Source organism: Mytilus trossulus, chromosome 3 (assembly GCF_036588685.1).
Source record: "Mytilus trossulus isolate FHL-02 chromosome 3, PNRI_Mtr1.1.1.hap1, whole genome shotgun sequence".
Classification (NCBI taxonomy): Eukaryota; Metazoa; Mollusca; class Bivalvia; order Mytilida; family Mytilidae; genus Mytilus; species Mytilus trossulus.
The window spans coordinates 24800691-24820355 of NC_086375.1; the positions used below are offsets into that span (position 1 = coordinate 24800691).

A 19665-nucleotide genomic window follows, 5' to 3' on the forward strand; every position below is an offset into this window, starting at 1 on the left:
TATTTTCAACTTTGATATAAAAAAATTAGCTTTTTGAAAATATTGTAAAAAAATATTTCAGTATGTTAAATACTAAAAAAAATCTGTTCAAAGGATGGTTTAGCTTTTCATAATAAAGTTTAATTTCAAAGTAAAATTCATTTAAAAAAACTTTATGTTTAGTCTCTTGGCATTTGATGTTGAAAATTCCATTCCATTATTGGATATCTTACAATAAATACACTATTATCTATATGCATGTGTTGTTTTCCTTCAGTTATTCGGTGTATGTTGTGTTTTTAGATCATGAGTTACCTCCTCTCGCTGCTGCCTCTATGTGGACTCGTAAAGATATAAAAGAATTCAAAGAATCTCTGCGTAAAGATAAAGATTCAGTTATAAAAATAGGTTCTGGAGAAACCGTCACTGTAAGTATAGGCTTCTGTAATGTCAGCAGTACCGCTTTGATTTTTGTGAACCTGCATAAAAAAATAATGGTACAGTTGCTTTTGAAATTTTTTGCTTCCCCGAATAAGCTATGCTTAAAAATTTGAAGTTAGAATGCTTTATTAACTTTTGCATGTTTTTCAATACCTTACTTGAGTTTATAACCACTTTTGAGGATTAAAAAGTTTTGGGAATATTTTGTCTTTTTGTCGAGCCTTTGACTTTAGTCGAAAAAGCGAGACTAAGCGATCCTACATTCCGTCGTCGGTGTCGTTGTCGGCGGCGTCCACAAATATTCACTCTGTGGTTAAAGTTTTTGAAATTTTAATAACTTTCTTAAACCATACTGGATTTCTACCAAACTTGGACAGAAGCTTGTTTATGATCATAAGATAGTATCCAGAAGTAAATTTTGTGAAAATAGAATTCCATTTTTTCCGAATTTTACTTATAAATGGACTTAGTTTTTCTGCGGGTAAACATTACATTCACTCTGTGGTTAAAGTTGTTCAAATTTTAATAACTTTCGTAAACAATCCTTGGTTTAATGTACCAAACTTGGACAGAAACTTGTTTGTGATCATTAGATAGTATCCAGAAGTAAATTTTGTAAAATGATAAATCCATTTTTTCCGAATTTTACTTATAAATGGACTTAGTTTTTCTGCGGGAAAACATTACATTCACTCTGTGGTTAAAGTTGTTTAAATTTTAATAACTTTCTTAAACTATCCTGGATCTCTACCAAACTTGGACAGAAGCTTGTTTATGATCATAAGATAGTATCCAGAACTAAAATTTGTAAAAATAAAATTCTATTTTTTCCGTATTTTACTTATAAATGGACTTTTCTTCCAGGAAACATGTTACACATTCACTCTGTTGTTATTTTTTTTTAAATTTTGATAACTTTCGTATACTATACCAAACTTAGACAGAAGCTTGTTTATGATCAAAAGCTAGTATCTAGAAGGAAATTTTGTGAATATTTTGTTGCTGTGTATCTGTATTTTACTTATAAATGGACTTAGTTTTTCTCCCAGTTAACATTTAATTTACATCCATGTAGTTAAAGTTTTTAAAAAATTTATTAGATTCATCCTGGATTTTTTCAAAACTTGGACAGAAGCTTCTTACAATCAAGCTAGAATCAAGCGAAAGATTTTCATTGATTTTTTCCCTCATTTTTGTTGAGCCTCCAATTTACAGTAAAAGAAGGCGAGACAGTGGGTTCCGTGGAACCCTTACAAATTTTTTATTTATTGTATTTGTAATATTTTATTTTTGCACTTCTCCTTAATCAAGTTTTATATGTTGTGGAAAGTTTATGACAAAACCAATTTAAAGACTTTGTTTATGAAAGCAAATTTTAATAAAGGGGATTAGAAATCAAATAAGGGACAATGCATGCGAATTTAAATTAAAGGCAAAAAATTATGTTCATGAATAGCAAAATAAATTAAAAAAAATCTTTATACAATACAAATCAGATCAAAACCATAAGTGATATCAGGTATACTGGTTGATAAACATATTCCTCTTTGCATGCCACACATGTAGTATTTGTCGTGTTTTAAGTGTCCTTGTGAGTGATTTGACAAATTCAGTAATGGTCAGAATAAAATACGGAAATGGTAAGCACTCAGCAAAATGTGTCCGTGATCAATTGTGACACATTGGTCTGAAAATGGTCAAGTAGATACAGCTGTCTGACCGATTAGAACAGATATGTCAATTCGATCAATTTGTTATTTTATTTATACCGAGAGAGCACCTGTTTACGCCTTTTATGGATCTTAGTTGTATTTGATGATTGTTTAGCTGTTCTGAAGGGTCTTCTTTACGAGGAATTACTTCAATATTTGTTTTATTTCTGCTACAGCATGACTGTGTAAACTCTTGTTCTATTTGTATTGTACTATCATTACTCGCTTTATTTCTGTATTGTATACGTTGTAAGCTACCTTGATTTTAATAAGTTGATAACATGTGCGAGCAATATAAGCAAGACTGTAAGGCAGGAAATTAAAAAGAAAAAGACATTTAAAAAAAATGAAGTGTATCAAAAAAAAATATTTCAAATTAGTCCTCATCTTTTTTCTTGGAGTAAGAGTTTAAAACTCATTCATTATTTTCTTTTTGAGACAAATACAAAAATAAGAAGATGTGGTATAACTACAATGAGACAACTCTACACCAAAGACCAAATAACATAGAAGTTAACAATTATTGATTGCTCACTCACGGTATGGCCTTAAAGCCTTTTTCAAGCATTTTAGCGAGATAGAAAATGAAGAACTTTAAAATCATAAGTGAAGTTCTGCAGATAATATGCCCTTAAAAGACCCTTTTTATGGTAAACAATTAATTATTTGATGGGTTCTTTAATTTTATTGCATTCACATGATATGCCATGAGGAAAAAATGTCTGACATTTCCACTTTTAATTTTCTACTGTATCCATATTGTAGCAATATTCCACCACTAATGAATTGACCATTTATCTAAACTGATATTGATTAATCTTGCTATAGGAAATTCAAGTTAAACAGTTTTTGATAAAGTGGATTAAAAGATGAAATTCCTATCTGGAGGACCAAGACTCTGCTTAGTGGCAACTCATTTTTTGTATCTGACTTTTCAGATTATTGCAAGAGCTGCATTTTAAAAATCTGAAAGCTTTGGTATAAATAGCTTAGATCGAATATGGTTAAAAGTTATTTAATTTCACTTGAGGATAATTAAGTCTAGCTTTTCTGACTGAGCAATCTCATTTTAGTCTGTAACAGTTTGATTCATTTATATTCAAAGATACTAGTTTTTTCGTGGATTGAATAAAAATTGTATTTTCATGAATTTATCTGATTTCGCAGGTTTGACAATTCTGCTTGCATGTCTAAAGGAAATATGCAATTTGTTTATCACCAAAGTTCATACATTTATCTATACCGTTATAGTAAATCATAAGTTATAATGAATCCGCAGTAAAGCTCCTTGTCTTTTTAGAGTTAATCAGCTACATAAAAAAGCTTTACGGAAAAATAAGTTTTCGTTGTTAAATTGTTGTTAAAAATTCTTACTGTTTGTTTTATAATAAGTTTTAATAGTGTATTTGTTTTTGTAGCTCTTATTATTTTCTTCCGTAGAATTAGTGATTTTTGCTTTTATGTTACAATGTTTTTTGTTGTTTATGCTATTTTTATATTCATCACATAATGGGTTTTAACTAAATGATGGAATAATACATCCATTTTTCATTAGAGACAGACGTTTGAAAAGAAAAATCAATGAATTTAAATGGATTTGAAATTCAGAATATTTATTTTATGAAAATCAGCGTTCCTCATTAATCCTAGAGTCATAATTCTAGGGATGAAAATATTCTGTATAATAAGTGTAACAAAATAATCAATTTAAGGTAAACAAAGTTTTGAATAAAGCACTGTTCTTCATTTGGCATTCAGATGCAAAAACAGACATTCTTCTTAAAGATATGATTATGTGATGTGTAAATATGTACTTTTCTTTGGTGCAAAAGCTGTGATAACTGAATTCTCAACTCTCTTAGTTAGATACTATACAGAAAATTGTGTACTTTTCTGACCCCTTGCCCCTTCTCCTCCTTGAAACAAATAGTGGATCCTTACCTGCATTAGTTCTATGAACTTTACACTGTTGTACTGCTGTAAAACTTGTTAAGATTATTCAGAATATTCAATATCTGATATTTTAAGTATAGCAATTAGTAACTTATTATCACTGTTTATTCTAAAATCATTCACATGGTTGCTTATAAGATCAATGAAGAAGCCGTCAGATGATTAGGGATTTTTTTAACGGAAAACAATGAATAAAGTCTATATCAAGACAATTGAAAGAAACCTTATTTTTCTAGCAGCAAAGTGAATTACTTTTGATTCAAATATGACCTTCACTTTTAAGGTTTGAATAACCAGCAGCTTTTGTTTCAACCTTGACAAGGTCAAAAAGCGAGAATCAGATATTCTGTTTCCTTTTAGAGATATTTAACTTTTTGTTTGCTATTGTAATCTTTGTTTTAAACGAAATTAACATTGCTTAAATGCTATAATTACCACCATGAGGACTCAATCTGCAATGTTATCAATAATTTATCATATTACATTTTGTTCAAAATAAAATCATCATACTAGAGAATGATTTATTGTGCATAATTTAATTTCCAGCTGAATGCCAAATTTTAAAGTTTTATTTTGAAGCTAACAGAAGCTTTAAAAAGTATTGCCTTTTGCTATTTGAAATGTCACTAAAAAAAGCTGTTGCTGCTGGTTAGATCGAGTTTTGTTAATGTAATCTAAGCAATCACATATCCTCACATTTCCCTCCATTTCTAATTAAACCAGATATTTATCTTCTTCTGTTTTGTTTATAGAATAAGGCTTTTAGGGATTTTTGTTGTATGAAGAAAACAATGTTGAATTCTTCAAAATTAAACGAATACACTTGAGAATTAAACTTAACATTTTTAGAATCATCAAAGTTAAATTGGAGGATAGAAAACATGATCGATATTTTCTGAAATTTTCTTTTGACCTTACTGACTGATAATTTCCTTTCTCAGCACAATATAGTGATAAGAAAAAATATCACTGGAAACTAAGTGTGCATATAAAAGAAAATACCTTATCAATGCTGTAAAACTGTGAATCAAATTTGTTCAAAGTACCGTAGACAATTGTAGTTAAATTTATATTTCAGGTACGAGTACCAACACATGAAGACGGGTCATGTTTATTCTGGGAATTTTCCACGGACTACTACGATATAGGGTTTGGTGTATACTTTGAGTGGACGGTGGAACCCAGTAATGCAGTCACAGTACATGTTAGTGAATCTAGTGATGAAGAAGATTTAGAAGAGGAACAACAAGGTTTGTTTAACAGAAAAATTTAATTTGTGACGAAAAAGATTGAGATTTAAAACACAGCAGCCGTTTTCATGAGAAAATACACAGATATAAGAAGATGTGGTATATGTGCCAATGAGAGCACTCCCCATCCAAGTCACAATTTGTAAAAGTTAACATCACTGAATCTTAAATTTTGAAAAGCATCACTGATAAGTGTTTTGCAGACGACACATTCGTCATTGTAAAAAAAATTTATCCTAGTATCTATGATGAGTTTATTCTTACCTGGAAAATTTGATACTTTTTCACAGCAATATTTTGTACCATTTATTTCAGCTTTTGATCATGGCAGTATATATTTTTCTGAAATTGTTAATCAAAATACTTGGTGTTGATAATTTACAGATCAATATTAGCAGCTGGACCTTAAGCAGAAAAAAAAAAGTTAATCTAAGGCATTGTTTCAATTACTTTATTGTCATCAGAGAAGATTCAATTAGAAGTTGTCTGCTATCTTTCATTACAAATTTTCTATCTTACATAATAATTGGCTTCCTGGACAGCCATTTCCACTTATATTTGATGAACAAAATTATCTCAGCATCATATATAACAAATTAATTAGATTTGTGACAAACAGATATTAAGCGAAGCTACAAGCTGAATTAATATGGCACAAAATGAAGGAAAATGTATGTGCATAAAGCATAGAATTATAGATAACATGTTGTTCTGAAAAATGAGGAAGTCGAAAGACCATAGGTAATCTGTTTATTAGAATTTGCCTAGGCAACATCAATGGCATAAGCTTATGACATTTTCTTGTTCTAACTCTACTCGACTGAGAAAAACATTTATCAGATCCAGTAAATTGAGATGGAAAATTATCACACAGATAGATCAAAGCAAAAATTAAAAGAAATTAAGGATAAGATGCATTCCGTGTTTTCTGCATCAATGACTGCTTCATTATGGACCTGATGTCGTCTGCTTTTGTTGTTGATTGACAGGGAAGATGTTGAGGTTTTTTGTCCAATTTCTTAGCTAGCTAGCTTGTTATGTGTGAAATAAGTTCAAAAGTCAGTGTCTGTTTATTATAACAATTGTTGATTATACAAATAATGCAGTCAGAATTTAAAATGTGAGTTATAGTTTGCCATTTTATAATCTACTGCATTCTGGGTAATATTTCAAAAGTGTACACCAAAAAATTGTGATTTGGTGAAAATTGTCCTAATTAATGAACATTCCAAAAAAAAAAAATGACAGTAGTTAAATTTTAGAGTATGAACATGAAATTAACTGTAGTCGTTCTGAAAGAACAAATGAATGTTATACTTATTTTAATGTATTTTTCACATGACAATAATGAAAACACCTAACAAGAAAAATCAAAATTTCAGCAATTTTAAATATTATTGTTTTTTTTCAGAAAATAAAGTTGATGTAGAGCAGGGAAGTAAACAAGACAATCGACCGCCTACAGATGAAATTATACCTGTATATCGGCGAGACTGTCATGAAGAGGTGTATTGTGGGAGTCATGCGTACCCAGGGCAGGGCGTTTATCTACTTAAATTTGACAATTCCTACTCATTATGGCGATCTAAGAACTTATACTACAGAGTTTATTACAGTCGATAGTTTTATGTGTATGTTATGACGTTATGTATACTGTTATTGTATCAGTCGTAAGGCTTTTAATATTATTTTAAATATTTGTTGAGCCAAAACTGATTTATCGTAAAAATGGAAGAAAGACCTGTAAATGTTACACAAGTTTTGTGAACTATTTTTAATGTCCCTTACATGCTTTAATGGGTTGATCATAGAAATCATTTATTTTATTGTATGACGTGTATATCAAGCATTTAGATAAGCTTTTGAAACCATGGTTCAAAAGATCGCATAATACTTTATGATGCACTGTTTGATTTTAATTTAAAAACACTGGATCCATTGAATCATCACACGTTCTTTGTCCTTTTTTCCTTCTTTAAAACATTGATTAAAGAGAGATACTATAAACCAAGTATTTTTTCACAAGATTTATTTTCGCAACATTATCGAGTAATTAGGATTATGTAAAACTTAGATATTTCCTGATATGAATATATCAAGATAATGAGGAAATCGCTGAAATAAATCATAGGAAGTTGGCAAATAATAATTTGTCATGAAATTAAGTATGCACAAATAAATACAAAACATTTCCAACATTTTTAACTTTTTATCACTAAATCATTCCATGATTAGAGTAAATAACTATTGTATAGAGGTTATTCTGTTGGGAATTTTTTTTGAAAGTCACTGAAAAGAAGGAAGCAGTATACATTTAATTTTCATCCTGAATATGCTTGAAATATTTGCCACTAGATATTATGCCAAGAACAATCAATAAAGCCATTTTAGATTGTGATTTTTTTCTTATATGGTCTTGTATTGATAATATTTATAATGTTGTACTAACATTAAAAACATAGAATTGTAATGAAAACTTGACTGTAAATGCATAGGCACATATCTCAAACAGTAATAGGAAAGCATTTTGCTAAAATGTTATATTAGAAATTATGAGTTGAACATTTTGTATTTAAGATTTATTAATTGTTTAAATAATACACATTCAAACAAAGAAAACATTGCCTATCAAATAACTTGTATCAGATTTTTTCAGGCATCTTTTGAGAAAGTATTATGTATCAAGAAATTTCATAATTTCATATTCTTTTTGGTTTATATAAAGATTCTAAAGCGATGTTAAATTTCATTTCCAGGTGATCAATTTAGCTAAACAATAAGTAACCAATTACAGGCGCATGGAGCTTCATTTATTGTATCTTGAGACACAAAATCATAGTATTCTTCATAAAAAGCGGGTCTTATTAATAATTTTGTCCTAATTCATAGATTTTTCAATCAGCGCTTTTCATACCCTCATTAATTTTGGTTATCTCCCTTATGCATGTGTTCTGTATATGAATATTGAATGAGTTTGGGTTTTATTTGTAAACATGATAGATACATTCACCATTTAGTGACGAGCAAACTTAAAAAATATTTGAAATCAAGCTTTATTTTACGTTGTTTGTCAAAATTTTCATCGATAATGGTCCCTGATTTTGTAGTTATCATTTAATTGTTGGCGTTTTATTGGATTTAAAAAAAAATGGAATATTTATCCATATTTTCTAGTGGTAAAGATTTTTACTGGATTTTTACACTTGCCGTGGTACCTAACACTGCAGGGAGATAACTCTATAAAGTCAGCTAAACGTTTTAGTTACGTTGTGTTGTAAAAGGAATATTAAGCTTCTCAATGATCAAAATTGGTGTTGGTCAAAACGATTGGTTCAAAATTTTAGAAATTTTTATATTTTTGTTAACGGGTCAAAGTAAATCATTTGACAAAACTGTATGAAAATTAAAAGAGCCAAATTAATTTAATGAAAGTGTTGGGTACCACCTTAAAAAAATGTTCAATACAGAAGAGTTAATAAAAAAATCCTGGTGCTTCTTCTTCATAGATGTTTTTTACGAGAAAAAGCTGTTCAAGTTTGCATTTTATAAAGTTAATTATCTGATGTAGCTGTACAATATTTATTCTAATGCAACAACGTCTGTAACGTTCATTTTGATTGGATAATGTCACTTATTTACATGTACAATATTAATTATGCATGCTGAAAGGAAGACTTTAATTAATTAAAATAAAATAAAATTATGGTTGTAAAGATTTATGTTTGTATTGTATTATTTCTGTGTGATATTATTTGAATATTGTCAGTTATACTACAAAAATTAGGAGTACATATTGATTAAATAAGTTAATATATAAATTATATTTGCCTATATACCTTACATGCTATGAAAAAGTACTGCAACTAAAATAAGATAGAAGTAAAACTTTGTATTTTAAAGGTGGATATTTTTGTCGGTTGATATTTCATGATTTCAATGTAAAAACTATTACTTTTGGTTTTATCCCCTCATCCACCAATAAGTTCTGTACCAATATTGTGTTAAATAATGAAAGCAGTTGGTATTTTGTCACATTTTACATGATCCCAAGATAAGGGAAAATATCTTGAGCACAAAATTCTTGTCATTCCTGGAACTGTATGTCCTTCCTAAACCCTATTAAAGTTGCCTCCCCTTTTCCATTCACAATGGTGAAACAGAATTTATATGTATTGTATGTGTTTCTACCAACTTGCCAATTTCAATGGACTTAAAACTTACATTAGCAGTGTATTTGTGACATGTATGTGCATTCATCTTTAGTTATGAGTTTTTATGATAACATTTTGGGTCATACAATGATTTAAAGTAGAGTCTAGCTGTTACTTATTTTTTTTTTTCACTTCTTTTGTAAATGTTATATTTATATTGTATATTTTCTTATTATTTATTACCTTACGTAATACTGTGCAAATCCATGGAATATTTTTACCACTCTGATCACCACATTATTTCCCGTACTTTGTATGATGTATTTGAGGGACAGATTTAGGTTACGAAAAAACAATAAACTGTGATTGGCTTGTGTTATGTATAATATATGGAACATACAACTGTGGTCTTTGTTGGTTAATAAATTGTGATATACCATGGTTATTTTGATTTATTTATCTTTGCTAGAAGAGTTTGGATGTATGATGAATAGGGATGTCAACTCTTTGAAGAATTTCCAATCAAGTACTCATTGGGGTTACTGTTGGTGTTACAATATGAAACACAAGGACTTGCTTTGTTAATATCTGCAAAAATAAAACATTACTATACACATTTTACCATTGATGGATAGTTGTCTAGTGGATGTTAAACATTATCTTAAAACACTAGACCACAGTCAAAGGAATTATTATTGCGTGCATTTATTATTGCAATTTTGTCATTTTATACTAAAATAATGAAACATCACACAAAATTTTGCATCTACAGTAACACATTTTAAATATATATATAATTTGTTTTGTACAAAGCTGAGAAAATGGGGGTTTTACCTAGCCTTTCCTCAGTTTTGTGATGAATACTAAAACATTTCTATTTTTATCCTGCAACTTTTTTTAAATTTAATACATGGACAGCTATTTAAATTGTAATTTCAAAATTATTATCATCCCTTAAAGTAGTAGGTTCGGTAAGAACCCTTTTTGGCCCCAAAATATAGCAGTTTTACAAAATTGTTAAAATGTTTACTTTTAGTTATTTATGGGACAGTACAATGCTTCTGCTAAATAAATATATTCTGTGGTTTGACAAAACAATGCACATATATTACTAGCATCATTATATCATGCTAAATTACTGAAATCTTCACAACTTTAGCATTTTAGTTATATTTTAGACGGTTTCCGTCATAAATGAAAGTGGCCACATTCATGTTCATTCTTAATATCGAATGTAAGTTGTATTTGATGATAGTAAATAACATATATAAAGGTTGAGGATGAACACGGATGAAGCCACTTTCATTTTTGACAAAAAACATCTGAAAAGTGACAATTTTTGGCATATTTGATAGATTTTTCATATTTAAGCTAGAATTGGGGGCATTTTTAATGAGTAAATCAGTTAAACTATTTTACATATACTTATTGGATCAACTAAAATAGACACTTATGTGTTTAAAAAGTGTCTAAAATCTTTCGTCAGATGAACTTGAAATTTCAGGCAAAAATCGGACCTACTCCTTTAATTTCAAAACCATTATCTTCCCTCAAATTTAATTTCAAAATTATTATCATCCCTTAATGTACCTCTGATTGTAGAAAAAATGATCCATGATGAAATTGACATTGCACAAAATATAGCTGTGCTTATATATATATTTAGGAAATAAACACAACTAGTTGCAGTATAAAAATGATAACAAAGTCAAAGCATATCAAACAGCAGTGACAGTTTTTTTCATTAAGAAAACAAATTTACAATTATTAGAAATCTATGATAAGTTCCAGCTGATGCCATCTCAAGAACTTGAAATGGATGAAATGAAGATAATGTTCCATCAGGAAAAAGATTATAAGAGTATCCATACTCTGGATAGTTGATAACTCATTCACATCCGTTATGATGATGATTATATATGTGGTTTGTATTTTCATGTGTTTTTAAAATAGAATAGAGAGGATATTGGGTATCCATCCATCACACATTTATTTATTTGTGCTATATGAGAAAAAAAAAAGAGTACAAATAAAACAGCTTTCCTACAGAGTTCAAATGATATAAACACAAACATCAACTAAATTACAGCTGCTTTTTTAATTGTTTTCTTGTAACAATGGTAAAATGCACAAAACGGATGCATAATGCTTTCTTGGTTCAGCTGCTTATAAGGTCATAGGTTAATTTATATATTAACATCTGATAAATGTGCTGTGTCTAATATTACAGGATGAAAGTGTTAATGCAAAATACATATATAAAAAAGAAGATGTGGTGTGATTGCCAATGAGACAACTTTTCACAAGAGACCAAATGACAAAGAAATTAACAATTATGGGTCACTGTACAGCCCTCAACAATGAGCAAAGCCCATACAGCATAGTCCAATACATAAGACCCTAAAATGGCAAATGTAAAACAATTCATTCGAGGAAAACTGCAGCCTAATTTATGTACAAAATAATGAACGCAGGCTCCTGCTATGGGTCAGGCACATACAAATATGGCAGAGTTAAACATGTGTGCACATGATTTGACAAATATAGCTGTCATTTGCATATACTTATTGTGTGCATTGGATGGGCATGTACCCTATATCCTCTGTTTTTCTATTAAACTAACATAACAAGTTCGAAAGCTTACTATCCGATAAACAATAGGCTCCTTAGCCTGTGTTGCTCTACTGGATCAATGCATATCTTCAACAATAGCTACTCTCTGACAAAGACTAGAAAATTTGTATTATATCAGTGACCACTGTTTTGGGGGGGGGGGGGGGGGGGGGGATGGGGTGCTAAAAAGAATATCCTATCCCCAAGTACCTATGCAACATTTCCTCACACTCAACCCAGTATATCTTTGAATTAATTTCCTCAAATCTTACACTTTTGTTCGGTTTTAAAACAAAACTGGAACCCCTTTTCTATTATGTAAATTATATGGTTTGTTATTCCAGAGTTACAGCACTTGAACTATCAGATTAAAAGACTTTCTCATTTCTTCTTTTTTACCGTGAACTGAAGTTTGGTTGGACTCTGTAGTCTGTTCTATGGTCGGGTTGTTGTCTCTTTGACACATTTCCAATTTCCATTCTCAATTTTTTTTATGGACAATTTACTTAATAATCGGAATTGGTTAAAGTAATCTGATAATGTTCGAATTTAAATTTCAGAGTTATGGTACTTTGACCACCATTTGTCTAGCACTTGGATCACTTTGCTACAAACTTTACACTGCTGCTGGGAATGGTAGAATGTAGATTTGCCGTTGGATAAGGAAATTTTTGAATGGTTTTCCATTTCAGAGCCATGGGACTATTAACACTTAGTCATATTTTAAAAGCAACATGTACATTTATGTGACTAAATATATCTTGCTGATTTGTATCTATTTGAAAATTCAGGAAGATCTGAGTTATTAGTAGCCAGAAATATCAACATAGCACCAGTCCTTGTATACCTTTTTATATTCACAAGTAATAGACACATTTTTCTGTACCTTTACCCTAGAAGCTATCATTGCAATCGTCGTATCTGCATGTCTGTTTGTTATACATTTATTCAAAGCTACTAAACAGTATGACTAATCAGAAGCCACTAGAAGAACCCAACGGAAAAGTGCTCTTTGTTGTGATTTTCATACGGTAAATGCTGTTGATTTTCAATGCCACACTCGGCCGAAATAGTTCAAGGTACATTCCAAGTGTACTATACTATGTAGGATACATCCCATGTTTGGCAGAGGTAACTTTTTTCTTCTTCCGAAATGTATCATTTGTTGTGTGTTATGCATAAATACGCAGCCTCATTCGGACGGAATGTGAACATTAAACCAATTCCTCGGGTGGAGAGGGTACCACGCTTAATGCACCTTAAGAGGTTAAGAGCCATTGTTTAAACTTTTTTAGGGAAAGGGAGTACGTAGCTGTTGACAGATAAATTTTATGATTGGCATCAATTATATCCTCATTTTCCCGAGGCTTTTTAGTTTTCCCGAATTTCATCCCGCGATCTATCCTCAAGTTATCCGCCAATATTTGTATATGATCTGTCTATCGCACAACTTTTAAATAATGTGTTCTTGTCCTGAAGATGCATGCAATATTTTCAACATGACGTTAAGAAACCAATTATCAATCAATACTATATATTTCGGGTCCTTCTATAGCTGATTATGTGGTATGGGCTTTGCTTATTATTGAAGGCCGTACGGTGACCTATTGAGTTGTTAATTTATGTGTCATTTAGCCTCTTGTGTAGAATTGTCTCATTTGCAATCATACCACAGGATGATTAATAGTCTTCTTTTTATACATATATGGTTGTAATAACATATACGATACAAATTTTTTTCTGCACTAGATTCACAGTGTAAATCATGGTTATTAATCCAAATATACAGTCATCCCTTGTTTGCACTTATTAAAAACTGCAGACAAGAATAATTTGTTAATCAATCACCTTGTTAGTAATCAGAGACATACATATGATACAATTGTATTTTAAGTCTCTGATGTAATGTAAATCTATACCTAAAGAACAACAAAACACAGGTTCAACCAAATTGTCATAAATTATACCATATTATAATCTAATTGAAATGTAGAAATCGGATTCGTGTATGTAGTATTACGAAATCCGAGTTCTATATTTTAATAAGATTGACTCCATTAAAGTATATTCACAGTTTATGCAAGAAAGCTAAATGTACTTGACCTACTGGTGTGAAATTATGTCATCAAACAAATTAATTTTGACGTAATTATATGGAAAAAATAAAAATTTAACACTGACAAGACATTTTATATTTATGATAATTTGCTTGTACCTGTGTATTGTTGTCTTGTATACTGGTGTAGACTGAAACAGGTTAATTATCATAAATTATAGCTTCTGAAAAAAAATGCATGCGGTTTCTGAAAGCATGTTCAAAGCACTTAGTTAATATGCTGATGTAAAATGATGTCATCGTACGTTCTAATATTGGCGGCTGTACGACAAAGAAATCAAATGTAGCTAATACACCAATAAACAGACAAGATGATCAAATATTTGCAGCCTAAATCAAAAATTAGGACTACTATACATTAGAATAAAGTAGATATAAAACCGTTTAAAATATAAGCATATGAAAAAAACCATTATTAAAACATAGATGTGTCCAAACTTTGGTTTTTAATCTGATTGATGAATAAGGGTCTGTTTTGTTTGTGCCCTGGTGGAATTATAACTCTTAGCCCCTTCCGATAGAAATGGAACAGTGGCTTGTGATGTAAGAATGTCGCCGGCACATTTTCCGGCACAATGAGGTTCGGGTGACAACTAAACTTTAGAATAAAAAGAGGTTATTTCATTTTCCCATTGTGAACATTCCATTTCTCTGTAGTAAAATCCGAGAAGCACCTGCATATCAAGCATATAAGTTGACACAATATTCCATAATCTGCATTTCGTTCGGCGATGAAGAAAATAAACAAAACTGAACAAAGAGGGACAACTCAAACTGAAAATACAAAAACGAAAAAATCAGTTCATAAAACATTTCTAGTCTCTACTTCGTTTAACAATGGCAAAATTAACTATTAATATAGCTGCCATTGTCCATGTTTCTCACTGCAAATCAATTCAAAATAATGAAATAATTTCTCTCTCAATTCCATAAAACTTGCCTCTTACTTCTTCATACACGCTCTGTCTATTTCTATATTCCACAAATATGATAAGCTGCCCGTTGTAATTTGACTGTATTCAAACTTATTCAAACCAATAAGCTTATTATCTCTTCAGAATTCTTCGTGGACATTTTCAAATCAATTATCACAGAAGTAGAACTTTTATAGTTACATAAAATATCCATTTCGTGAACATCTTGATGATCAGCTCCTCTGCAGCAGCATCAAAAATTGATTCATTTAATGACGATATTATCATCTACGATTCATTGATTGTGTGCATTCATTTCCCAATTAACTCTTTTACGATTATTTTTTTTACTTTATATCAAAGCAATATACACTTTTACATCTTCTCATAAAAGATAAAAGAATACTAACAATAGGAATAAACTTTACGAATTCGCTTGCATTACATAGTATAGTAATTTGTAAAGATGATACGATGTGATGTGTTTTTATTATATGATTTTTAAAGTCTTCTATCAGTTACTCCCGTTTTTTTGCTGTAACGTAATTTCTCTTCTTCTTCATCCTCAATATAAACAGAGGTGGCTACCGATTACAACAGTCTAAGAATGACGTCAAGACATATTGGCATAACATAAATCAATCACTGACAATATTAATTCAATGCAACTCTATACATAGACCTCTAATTTTCGCGTATAGACAGGCAACCATATAAAGAATTTATTTACGTGTGTATCAAACAGCTACATTTATCTATTCTAAGCAAATATTGATTCCTGTTATTTTCTATCTTCGAAGAGAAGTTTGACCACAGTCAGACTCCATATTTATCCTTGTGGCTAAACCATACTATAGTCTAAATTACACCACGGCTGTATGAATATAGATTCTAACATTGATACCAGTGGATTATCGGATTTATCCAATCGAGATAGTTAAATTATCAATTTTAAAGTCCGAGCCGCCTCCATGTTATTCCATGGCTGAAGCTCCACCTTTTTTTTTTTTTTAAATGTATCCGCCTCTTAAATATTTAGGAAATTGTTAAACGTACTAAAAGGTCAAGATCTTCATTTGTTTTCATTTCATAACAAAAAGCAATAAATTATGTGTACCCAAATCTTAAGAAACCTTTTTCAAACTATATAGGATTGTTACGAATTCCACTAATTTTGGAAACAATTACTTTAAATGTTTCTTCTTTTAGTTGTGAAAAAAATGAAATGTGAAACTATAATTTCCTTTGCGAAGATCCAATTTAATTTCGATTTAAAAAAGGGGGTACCTATAGAAAAAGGAATAAATATCGGCTACAAATATCTGTGAAAAAACATGATTTTTTTGCTATCAATTAGGGGAACGTACAATATCTACGCTCCCTGAATCTGCTACTGTTTAAGTACAGTGTTTTATCATTAAAATTGTGTTTTAATAAATAATCGAATAATCGAATTAATAAAATAACGGAAGAAAGCAGTTTGTACGTAAACTAGAAATGTATAAGTATGCATTTTTCAATGAGATGAAAATTCTGTAAAATATGATTAATTTGTATGATACTTGAAAACTAAAAAACAATTCTTACCGTCATCATGGTCATTAGAATAATTATTCTAATGCAATTATTTTGTAACAATTGTTCTGATTGGATGACAGCAAGCGTAAAATTCCCTATCTCCTTGTCTGTAACTAAGGAAGCCGACATTTTGAATTTCGGAATATATTGACATGTTATTTCTACCATAATAAACAAAAAACCTACTTGTTGCGCCTAAAAATCTTCTGTTTATCAAATTTTATTACATTCTGAAGCGGCACAGAAGCCAGCAAACGCCCGGTGTTTACGTTTCACGCCGGAAACATACCTATGACGTCACCTAGTGTAGGGACCAAAGAAGATAACATCTTTTCGCGGAATTTTCTTTTATGAAGATTTTACACTGAAAAAATGATTATAATTTAATTATAAACTTGTTTTGCATTAGAATAGAGATAACTGTATTGTATCCTTGTCCGACGCTGTAATCCGATATTTTTGTTTACCTCAGTCTGATGACATTATGAAGTTTCTTGCGCAAACAACCATACACGGGGCGCAAAATTAAATAAAAATCGGGAAAATCTTACATTTATTTCCTTTTTGCAAATTCAGGGGTTCTATTACATAAAATACACAGAGGTTCATACACGAGGCGCAAAAGTGACTTGCGCGAGCATTCATTTCATTGGATAAAACTGTAACGTGATCAATTTCCAATATTAGTTGAAGGTCTTGAAGCTGTCAATCATTTTATTTATATTACAAATTTTATATACCATGTGTCTTACTCATTAACATATTTAAACAAACTCATCCTTCGGATTCGTTTGTTTAAATATGTTAACTCGTAAAAACCATGGTATATATAGTACTTATCATATTTTGATTCATCCAGTTAGCAAAAAAGGTCATGACCCTTAAAATCATCCAATCATCTTTTGAGATCACCAGCAACCACCCATTGGTTAGAAGTTTTTTTATACAATGGGTTCGAAAAGGGATAAATTTCCATAGAATTAGAGAAATCAGTATTCATTATCCAAGGGATTAATGATAAGCAACGGTCTTCTACATTACTGGCTTGGCGTACCAAAAACTTGAAGAGTCTTTGCGGCTTCCAGCTGAATGGTGTTCCATGCGAAATTGTCTTAATCTAAAGTTTTGTTTTACAAATTGCAGCATCATCTATTCTCATCCACGAATACTTAGGGAAAATAAACGAAAATGCAGTTGAAAATATTTTAGTGTCTTGTTTTACAAATTGTAGCATCCTCTATTCTCATCCACGAGTACTCAGGGAAGATAATACGAGGATTATTAATGCAGTTGAAAATATTTTGGTGTCTGATATATAAAAGTAGAAAGGCTGAAATTCAGAATAATTGGAATTTATTTTCAACACGTTGCAGCAAGGAATTGTAGTCTTCCGGCTTAGAATCCATCAAAATGGCTGTTCGATACCAGATGGCCATTGGTCTAAACAAAAGCCATAAAGTAACAAAAGTTGTCAGCAACCAAAGAAAGGCTAAACCTTCATACAGAAAAGGTAGAGCCACAAAGCATGACAAATTTGTAAGAGAGTTGGTGAGAGAAATTGTTGGTATTGCCCTATATGAAAAAAAGAATACAGGAATTTTTGAGAATTTCAAAAGATAAAAGGGCACTGAAATTCGCAAAAAGGAGGTTAGGAACTCACTTAAGAGGAAAGAAGAAGAGGGAAGAAATGCAATCAGTCTTACAGAAGATGAGGAAAGCTAAACAACTTAAATATAGTACTATACAAATCCTTGGTTGTAGATAAAACGATACATCTGCATTGATTTCTTAGGCCAATAATACTCGTAATTCATTAACTTTGTAGTATAGCTAATAACTAATAGTCAGTTTTGATCGTATTTTTTGTTTGTGAAAAAAAATGCACTTAACCACGTTACAATTGCAGACTTTAGTTTTCTCGTTAATTGTTTTACATTGTCTTATCGGGGCCTTTTATAGCTGACTATGCGGTATGGGCTTTGCTCATTGTTGAAGGCCGTACGATGACCTATAGTTGTTTAATGTCTGTGTCATTTTGGTCTTTTGTGGATAGTTGTCCCATAGGCAATCATACCACTTTTTTTTTTTTAATTTGATTACAAAACTGCCCAATTGTTCATCCGATATTCCAAGTTTTTTTATTGACATCTTTTATTCTGATACGTAAAAAAATTTGAGTTTACAAAATTATCCAAAAGTTGTTGAAATCTTAGATTAGCCTCCTGGTACAGAAGTCCTCCTTTGCTCTATTTTGAATATTTTTTAGTGCTAATTTGATGAATACCGGGTATTAGTGTCAACAAGTTTGATTTACTTTCGGATTTACAATAAGTTCTTGAATTTTACTGTAAATATATGCTGTGTTTCTAGAATTACACAGCAGCATCTTGTCAATTAAAAAACACTAGATGTTGTAATTGATACACATGTCACTATGTCATTGCATTTATCTTTTTTCTGTGTCAAATTTTATTTATTTTTTATTTTATTTTTGTCAACGATATCATCTTTGTCCAAGGTATAAAAATGTTACTTTTGACAACTGCAGGGGGTTTTAGCTTTAAATTACCATAGCCGTGAGAAATTTAAAAAAGAATAAAGGATTCACGTTTTCCCTTCGTGATTGCATATAGTATTGCACTGTCATGGATTTTACTTATGAAAATAAAGGGATGTCCATTTTACAGTTTTTATAAAGAAACCATCTCTGTTTTCAACTTGCTGTTTGGTCAAGGAAATACTAGTTGGATCTGGTTGAGTAGGATGATTGGTCATATTGCAAAAAGGCGGATATATAATATAGAAAGATATATCTAAGAAATTTTCTTCCACAAATAATTCCTGACTTATCTTCCAAAGTTCTTCTAATTTGCTAGATCGGCACATACTTTATAGATTGTTTGGCTAGGGTCCTTTAATTATTTCTGTATTCTTTTAATAATAACACTTTGATATTGT

At 30.6% G+C, this 19665-nt stretch overlaps 1 protein-coding gene across 5 annotated transcripts in view; it reads left to right on the plus strand.

The window, feature by feature from the left end:
* The window catches only part of LOC134710846 (Golgi resident protein GCP60-like), a 36388-nt gene extending 26461 nt beyond the window's left edge, over window positions 1–9927 (plus strand). For 4 of the 5 annotated variants that reach the window (XM_063571249.1, XM_063571252.1, XM_063571251.1 and 1 more), the window contains 2 exons: window positions 5164–5335; window positions 6747–9927. In XM_063571249.1, the coding sequence (XP_063427319.1) occupies window positions 5164–5335; window positions 6747–6958 (384 nt within the window). In that variant the 3' untranslated portion in view covers window positions 6959–9927. Of the gene's footprint in view, window positions 1–282; window positions 408–5163; window positions 5336–6746 lie in introns of all 5 variants that reach the window. The other variant, XM_063571250.1, reaches the window with a different exon arrangement.
* Window positions 9928–19665: the final 9738 nt, after the last annotated feature.